The sequence below is a fragment of the Brugia malayi genome (assembly GCF_000002995.4).
Source record: "Brugia malayi strain FR3 genome assembly, contig: Bm_v4_Chr2_contig_001, whole genome shotgun sequence".
In the NCBI taxonomy this organism is placed as follows: domain Eukaryota; kingdom Metazoa; phylum Nematoda; class Chromadorea; order Rhabditida; family Onchocercidae; genus Brugia; species Brugia malayi.
This window is the reverse complement of record NW_025062476.1, coordinates 777,499-787,469: the sequence shown is the minus strand read 5'-3', so window position 1 is coordinate 787,469 and position 9,971 is coordinate 777,499. Positions and strand designations below refer to the sequence as shown.

The 9,971-nt window shown below is 25.4% G+C and overlaps 1 protein-coding gene across 1 annotated transcript; it reads left to right on the top strand.

The window, feature by feature from the left end:
• Bm2884 (Uncharacterized protein) lies at window positions 1-943 on the top strand (the record flags this gene model as incomplete). Its single annotated transcript, XM_043077994.1, has 3 exons — window positions 1-78; window positions 456-701; window positions 839-943. 3 exons carry the CDS (start codon window positions 1-3, stop codon window positions 941-943), a joined length of 429 nt encoding a protein of 142 aa, XP_042933928.1.
• Window positions 944-9,971: the final 9,028 nt, after the last annotated feature.

Below are 9,971 nucleotides of genomic sequence, written 5' to 3'. Positions count from 1 at the left end.
ATGGCTGTTTTGATACCAATCATACCATGTGTATCCTTTCTTTTATTTTGTTCCTTAATTGGATTCGTTGGCAATACTGCGCTCATTATAGCTACTATTCAGAACAAGTACGTTATTGATCAATTAATTGATTGATTGATTTTTTGCGATCATTGAATATTCAACATTAATAGCTTTATCATTGGTGATTGTACCTTTCCTCAATATTTAAATATAATTTTTTGAAGAGGGAATGAGACGCATAAAACGGTTGTGCCATTAATTTATGAGATTTTAAGATCAAAATTAACAATCAAAAGAATCAGAGAATATTTTAAAGGAAAAACGAAAACAGAGAAAATATTGATTGAAAAGTAAAATCCCATCATTGTACGTATATAATTTCATATAAATTTGAAAGATTTTACAATCTTTTGCACAGCATATTCCAATTTCAAGTCCAAAATTTTCAAAAGCTTCAAATTCTTATAATTTGTAAAAATTCTTTCAGGAACCTGCACAATGCCAATAATATATTAATAGCATTGAGCGCATTTGGTGATATTCTTCATCAAATCGGCCATATTCCATTTGCATATTTTATTTTTACTGGAATTACTTTTACACCATTATGGACATGTATTTGGATACAATTATTACCGAATTTTGGTCTAAATTTTGCAATGGTTATATTACTTTTAACTGGCATAGATCGATCCATCGCTATTTTAAAACCTTTAAGGTATTTGAACAGAATAAGTAATTTTAATTAAATTTGATAATGGCAAAGCTAAATTATTTGTTGTCTTCTTCCGAACTCCAATATATTTTCTAAATAACAAGTAATGGTCACTTATAGATATCGAACAATGAGAAGGAGAATTTCAATTCCATTAATGACCATACCAGCGATACTTTATTCAATTGTTATACTTATATTGACTTGTATATATGCCATAAATAACGAGTAAGTTACATTTTCAGATTTTTCTCGAATTAAATGTCTGATCTGTGATTATCAGAGAAGTTTTATCAGTTGATGCATATGTAAGTGGAAATTGATATTTGGCTGAGATCTTTTTCTTGCATTTTTTTGAGGAAAATAAACAAAAATTTGTTCAACGACTGTTATGTGAAATAAAAAAAGAAAGAGTTGAAAAAACTTTATTATTAAGAAGGAAAAAGGGTAAAAGTAACAAAATTTCTAAATTAAAAGAAAAAGAAGTAAAAAAAAGAATATTTATTGAAAATATATTGAAATTTGATTTTGTTAATTGTCATTGGGCCTTTCTATAGTGACAAAGTAATCTGTGTTTTGGTAGCAATATACAGTGGTCAGTTCGATTGGATTTGGAGCGTTTTGACAGTTCTTCTTAATTTGGCAACAATTACTCTTTATACAGCACTTAGTCAAATTATAGTAAAGGCTCGAATATGTGAGTTATTTAAATAATTAGCAAAAGACATGTAAACAAAGTATCAACCTGGATGTTCTATGTCACCGAAAATATTTTTTGTTTTGTTTACTATTCAACTGCCATGGCAGAGTCTAATTAATTAACAATAACTGAAGTAGATGCTGTAGTACTACCTCACATTTAATTTCAGCAACTAGAAATTTCGAATTGTTACAAACATTAAAGATAGCAGTGGCATTTGTTGGAATGGGACATTTAGCATCAACGACCATTTATATGGTGACAAAGTTCTTGAATATTTCCGATGTGGCAAAGTTTTATATAGGATGCTATGCGGGAGTATTTATTAATATAAGCGTTTCATTCAATTGGTTATTTTACTACTGGAGAAGGTAAAAATTAACTGAAATTTCTTGTGAAAAAATATGTTGAAATGTTAACTTCAAATATTTACGTTTTATGTTGGAAGCATACCTCAGTGACTGACAATATTGATAGATTGGATCTATTGCTGTGATCATAAAAAATATTGCAGTGAAGAATATCGGAACTCATTTAGAAGACAATTCAAGAAGCTTCCATGTCTAAAGAATACCGTAAATTTGCAAACGAAACATAAAATGCAGCAAGTAACAACAGTTTACCGATTAGAACTTTCAAGACGTTTGTCGCATTAATCTGGCTCATTTGGTCAAATTTTCAAACAATATCCCATGGAGACGATTAAGTGGGAATATTGGCAATAATTGCTATGTCCGTTCGATAAATTAATGAGATCATCGTGCAGCATTCTATATCGCTTCTTGAAGATTAATCGATGTAGGAAAAGTTTTGAAAGTTTTGGATATTTTTGTTGTTATAATTTCGCTAACTTTATTGTTATACAATAGAAAAAATAAATAAATAAATAAAATGAGTATTACTACACCAACAGTCCATCAAATATTCGTCAAATTGTCACACTTTCTCTCAACTATCGCTTCCCTTTCGCTTCAGCAGTGTTACTGTTACTGGTGTAAAACAAATTTAGAATTTCTTTCTTACTGCCCTGTTTCCTTGTGAAACAAAGTAGCTTCCTTTCTTGATGGTTCAGATCGTTGACTTCTTTGTCCTCGATACTGGTAGAATCTCGAATTTGCACTGGTTCCGTTCTGTGTACGTGTACTGTGGGAGTCTTCGTGAAACATTTTATTATTCAAACCTCAAACTCAAACTTGAGTAATTAAACCTTAGATTAAAATTAAATATTATGCAACATTACAATAATAAATTGATACATAACACAAAAATGCAACTTAATTATAAAACATTTAAAGATACAAGCAAGCTAGACATCTCGCAACCGAGCCATACCTGTCGCGAATTATAATTTCGCGAAAACTTCTAACCAATTTCATAGTATTATAAATCATCTCTCCTTTTTAAATTGTAAACAATCCTACGGTATTCACATATGTAATTTTAATCTCCTTTTTGTAAACACCTCAATTCTTCATGCATGTAATTTTTTCTGTAAAATTGAAATTAGCTTTCATTTTAATCTCTTTGTTGTAAACACTTCCAATTCTTCACACATTTGATTTTTATCTTAGACACGCCCAATCCTCACTCATATAAATTCAATTCTAATAGACAAAAAGGATGCATTGTCATTATTGTCGACTACTTTCTGTTAACCAATATCAATTCCTCCGATCTTCCTTATTATAAGTTTCTTCTCTCCTTTTACTGCCCTGTTTATTAATACTACGTTTGCGAAAAATAAAGGCTTATTAATCCTTCTACTGTATTGCAAACAATTCGAATATCAATCAACAAACCCTTCACGACAACAAAATTTATTGGTGCCACGAGCCGGGAACATGTCAAGCCACATTATTGCGAGCTTTCAACCGGCAAAGGAAAGTTTAGTCAGTTTTCTTAAAGAAGTAAATCAACTGGAGATCAAATCTCCAAAACCAAGTATGACAATAGAAGAAAAAGAAGATTTTTATTTAATAAGAAAAAGAGTGTTAGAAGATAAACTTCGAAGAAACCAGTTATGCGTAACTACACTTGAATCTATCAACGATATCAACGATGGTTCACATATACTCAACAAATCGTCACGATGAAAAGAAGAGAAGAAGAGGAAGAAAAATACAAAACAGTAACAGAAGGTGACCAAGGAATATTTCAATTATTACACGAAGGAAAGGAAGTGGTAATAACACTAACAGTGCACAAGGATGAAGTCGACCAGAACTTAAAACAACTCTCAAAGGAGTTGACGAACAAACAAACAAAAGAAGAGGCAAAATTTACTCCTTCTTCAAATATTAATGTAAATCTTCCTCATTTATCGCTCCCTACTTTCGATGAATACCCTAGACAATGGCGACAATTTTGGAGCAGTTTTAACGCAGCAGTCCACACACAAGCGATTCCAGAAATACAAAAATTGAATTACTTGTACTCATGTCTTAAAGGAAAGGCTCTACAAGCAATATCTGGATATGATATAGCTCCAGAGAATTATGAAGTTATCACAAGACTGCTCAATGAGAAATATGGCGATCACTCAATAGTAACAACATTACTATACAACGAACTCCAATCAATTAAACGAAATGAAAGAGAATGAATTGGAACAATTGAAAATATAGAACGAGTACTACGCAGTTAGAAGCTCTAGGAGAAAGCCTCGAACACTCAAATATCGAAATTTTGATCGAGAAAAAGTTGCCATTATGGATATTGAATAAAATATATAAACATAAGAAGAAGGACATGCCTTGGTTAATTCTCAAACTAAGAAACTTTTTAACAAGTTTAGTTAATTTGAATGAACAGATTAGAAACTGTCAACATTCACTCACTCAAATCAATATTAAATCTACAACTACCAAACCGGAACAAAAACAACGATACAACCCCGGCTCGTGGCACCAATAAATTTTTTTGTCGTGAAGGGTTTGTTGGTTGATATTCGAATTGTTTGCAATACAGTAGAAGGATTAATAAGCCTTTATTTTTCGCAAACGTAGTATTAATAAACAGGGCAGTAAAAGGAGAGAAGAAACTTATAATAATGAAGATCGGAGGAATTGATATTGGTTAACAGAAAGTAGTCGACAATAATGACAATGCATCCTTTTTGTTTATTAGAATTGAATTTATATGAGTGAGAATTGGGCGTGTCTAAGATAAAAATCACATGTGTGAAGAATTGGAAGTGTTTATAACGAAGAGATTAAAATGAAAGCTAATTTCAATTTTACATGAAAATTATATGTGTGAAGAATTGGAAGTGTTTACAATGAAGAGATTAAAATGAAAGCTAATTTCAATTTTACAGAAAAAATTATATGCATAAAGAATTGGAGGTGTTTACAAAAAGGAGATTAAAATTACATGTATGAATACCGTAGGATTGTTTACAATTTAAAAAGGAGAGATGATTTATGATACTATGAAATTGGTTAGAAGTTTTCGCGATTATATAGTGGGAGCTGGTTTATAACGTTTGTTACAATGGTGACTGTCAAAGTGGAACACTGCAATGGGAAGTTATTGAAACGATGAATTTACAAGCTGAAATGTTAACAGTAAAATATAAGTTTAAATGTTAGAACAATAAAATTGAAAGCAATTTACAACATTTCAAGCAATACACAAAGTTTATGTTTTTCCTCTGAGATATGAAATTGAAACAGTTTGACATATATTTAAGGAATATTCGAGAAACATGGATTCAATATAGAACTATTCCAACACATTATTAAATTATTTTGATTTTTTCGGCAATTACATCAAAAGTTTTTTGTGCCATAAAACGGTAATTCCGCATTTTAAAAAGGAGAGAAAAGGGATGAATGGTACAATTTTGCATTTCTTTTCCATCATAAACAATTTCACTTCTAAAAAAGTCAATAAATAAATTTAGTTTATAATATTTTGTTGTCGCTAAAATTAAGAAAGGAATTAGCTGAGCTATTATAACATTCAGATCAGTTTAAAACCGTGTTTGATAAATGATAGCTTCTTAATTTCTAAGCTAAATGATAACTTTGAAATTGCAAGATTGTTTCAAAAGTAATAAGAATTATGGCAAAAGGCTTCAAAAATATATATCTCAAATTTGGTCGAAAAAGTCCCGAAATTTTTCAAATTTATTTATATTAATTATACTTATAGAAAAACAAGAATGAAAATTATGGACACAATTAGAGGAAATGAAATTATGCACCGAATTAAAAGAAATAAAATTGTATAAGAAAAATCTGTTATGGAATGCTAATGTATTATTGATATCCAAGATGCTATGAATCGGAAAACATGGAGGTTATTAAAATTAAATCGCATATAATATTTTAAAAATATTTTCAAAAAAATAAGATATTATATTTAAAATTATAAATAACACTTTAAAAAGGACAAATTCTTCTCTTAGACGGATTTGTTCTTCTTTTATTCAAAAAATAGTTATTTCAATTTTAATCTTTTATCATCATTCCACAATAATAGGAAAGAGTTGAACAAAGTGAGTATTATACTAACAATCCAATAAATTTCCCTCAAATTGTCACCTTTCTTTTAACTGTTATTGGTGTGTCACCCTCTGTTTACTGAAGTGAACCATGCGTTAGCTGAAAGATTTTAATAATAAATTAATAAATAAAATTAATTTTCATCTTAAAATGAAGTTCAGAATAATATTTATTATCGTTTATTTGTTGATTTTATCATTTTATTATCATTTCAATGTGATGATTTTATAAAATTTATTGTCGTATTTAACAAAATTGTGTCATTTGTATGCATAAATTAATAAGAGATATTTTTTTAATTTTTTTATCTATTAAAAAAAAGTTCAAGGTGATCAGATAATATCATTCATTAATCAATTTATCAGTGGATCAACACTTCAGAATTGAATTTTTAATTAAGCAATGAATTTGATTAAAATATGATTTTTTGTTGTGCTTAAAAAGTGATAAAATTAAAATTTATTAATATCATAAATTCATTTTGTGTTTATATGACATTTTTCTTATGATAACACATTTTCATCAGGCATGATTAGCTAACAATAGGCGGTTTTGTCTTTAAAAAAAAATTTGCGAAAAATATCACTCTTAAATGTTAAAATGAATGAAAATAATTGTTGTTTTCAGTTTAATTTTAACATTAAAATTAATTTTGCTTATTAATTCATACACTGAAATTATTTGAATTCTTCTGATTTACATGTTTTTTTAATCAAATAATGAATATAATTAAAATATGATTTTTAAAATTCGATTTAAAATTATAATTTATATGGTTTAAAGTTCATCAATATCATAAATTTATCTTGAAATTATTTGACATTTTTTCCAGTCTTTCATCAAATATGATCTGCTAACATAATACAAACAAACAAAAAAAAAAAAAAGAAAAATCTATAAAAACTTTTTTTTAAAAAATATTGTATAGTAGTTGCTTCATTAAAACATAACAAAGCTAAACTTTTAAATACAATTAATTTAAAAAATCCAATTTAGCGTTAAAACAAAAAAAAAATGAATAAAATTATTTTTTGTTTTAAATGCAAAAATTTTAACATTAAAATTTTTTAACATTAAACATTAAAATTTTTGCATTTAAAATGAGCAATTTAATCTATCAAATTGTAGAATAGTTTGAAGACAATTTCTTTTTTTTTTTTCTTGTTAAACAATAAATTGAATATTCTTTTTTTAACTTTTTTTTTTTTATCACCGTTCTTTAAATATAGATGATTTCTTCTTTTAAATTAAAAACAATCAATCTTATAATAAAAATAGATATTTCAAAAAGATAAAATTTATAATTTATTGCTTGAAAAGGTATAATTTTGTATATTTTTTAATTAGAAATTGCTTTGCATGTCGTTTAATTAAGCAACTATTTATTCAATGTGTCATCATCCAAGAGGACTAATTAATTTGTTTCGATGATTGTTGTTGTGTGAATTTCATATTTCCTTTAATTTTCAGAAAAGTAAAATATTTTTTTAAATAAATAAATGTACTTGATTGTTGTATTTTTGAATATGTCAAATGATGAAATTACAATGAAAGGAAAGCAATCAGTAATAATTCTCAACGAAATGATAATTTCTAAATTTCAATAAAAACTTTTGATAATAATAAACTGAAAGGCAAGTATTAGCTAAATTATTCCATGTCATATTTCACCTGAATTGCTATCTGATTAAGTGTTTAATTTCAAATTTTTGGTAAAACTTTTTTTATTTTTAATATAAAATTTCATTTTATCAAATTTTGATTAATTAAGAAAAAGTTGCTAATACTTTCATGCATACACATTAAAATATAAATTAATGTTTTTTAAGATTTATTACAGGTTACTACTTTACTTTCAATATTTATGAATTGCTATTTCAAATGAAATTTTCATCCGTTTTATTTTTCATAAATCTTATTAAGCAATTTTTGCTTTTTTTTTTTTGTCGTTGCTTCAAACTTTTTAAAATTCATTATAACAAATTAGATTGCTAAAAGATTTATATCTTAATAAACTTTTTTAAATTAGAAAAAAAGCTAATAAAAGTTATATCTGAAAAAAGGTAGTGTGCAAAAAAAAAAAAAAAAAAAAAAAAAAAAGAATCTAATTTGTTAGCATATTCTTTCTCAAATAAACATTTATAAGAAAAATTTGCTTATTAAAAATTTAAAAAGTTCATTTAAAAATTAGTTTTAGGAATATTTCTTATTCTTAACTTTTTTTTTCTTTATTTATTTAAATTGCTTTCCCACTGAATCAATTATGTTTGATAAGAAATAATATTGCATTAAATTTCATTTTTTCTTTTTAATATTTAATATGGTATACTTTTTTTTCTAAAATACTGCAAATCTTATTTTTTTTTCTGAAATTACGGATTTGAATATTTTTTAGTAATAATTTAATTGGATTCTACATTAAATCACAATGATTGTAATTTTTTTTTTTTTCCTGAAAATATGATAACAGTTTTGCTTTGAAACATTCTTTTCTTTTCTTTTCTTTTTCCTTTTCCATTTTTTTTTAAAAAAAAAATTTTTTTCTTGAAAATCAAAAGTTAATCAAAATATTTGAGTAATTAATTTTTTGTTAAGTCATTTTTAGAATTAATTTTTTAATTAAGCCAATTCTTATTTCTAAGTCTATCATTATTATTTTATCTCTTCACTGGATAAAAGTGATAATATAATTCAATGAATAATTTCTTTTTTTATTTCAAATTATTTCTTAATTTCTTTAACCTATGACCTTTAACACATCCATTTCACATTGATCACAAAATCACTCAGTGTTAACTGCAAACACTTTACTAACCCTATCTAACATTCATTCATTCATCCATTGTATACATAAAACTTTTTTTATCTTTAAAAATTTTCCATCCCTTGAAAATAGCTTTTAGTAAACAAAAAAATTTAGCAAATTGGAAGTCTTAATGATCATGATAACAATAATGATAAGCGATAATAGCATTAATGATAACGATAATCGGATAAAATTCTGTTTAATGATTATCATTCAAATTTCTTTCTGCTGAACTATTTTTAATTTTTTCAGTTTCTTTTTTCTTTCTTCTTTTTTATTTTAATGCTATTTTCAAGTTTTATTTTTCAACACTGCCAACTTGATTACAGTATCATTTAATTATTAATGAATATTACAATTCTTGAAAATTTGATTGTTAAAAAAGTATTTAACTATATTTAAATTTTGATTTACTATAATGAATATACAGCTGCAACCTTTTTTCATTATTAAAAATAAGCGAAAAAAAAATTAATTTAATGATAAAAAAATTTAAATTTAATTTACATGATAAAAAATTTAAATTTAATTTAAACTTACAATTTAAGATATCGAAACTTTTTTCATTGCAAAATAATACGAAGCTTTTTTATATCATAACGATCACAAGATATTTTTTTGTTGAGATCAGTATTATTGATTAAATTTTAATATAAATGAAAGGTGATAAGTGAAAGATCATTAATTAAACATGATGATTAATTATTCCTTTCAATTTTATGTTCAAACTTCCCTTCATACATCTCTTTTGTCAATAATTCAATAAATATTACTTTCTGTTAATATTTTCCTTCTATTCTATCTCAAATTTTCATTCTCTTTCGTTAGCATTAATTTTTTTTTTTTTTTTAAAAAAAAAGTGCAAAAATAAATTAAATTCAATTTAATTTAAAAAAAAAAAAGAAATGCAAATTAAAATATAGCTCATGTTTTGACGAATTCAAGCCAGTAAACTTTTTTTTTAATAAATTAAGGTTTTATTTTAAAAAAAAAGCCAAAAAAATTGAGTTTTAATTTAAAAAAAAATTCAATAAATAAAATTTAACAGAAAAAAAAAATTATAAAATTATTCTTTGATTTAAACGGAATTAAAATTAATATTGTTGATGAAAAAAAATTTTTTTTTTTATTTATTAAAAAAAGCGAAATATTTAGAGAAAAAAAAATCTAAAAGCACCTAAAGGCATAATATTTTATTTTTAATCTTTGAAATTAGATTTATTATTTTGCTCCTTTCCA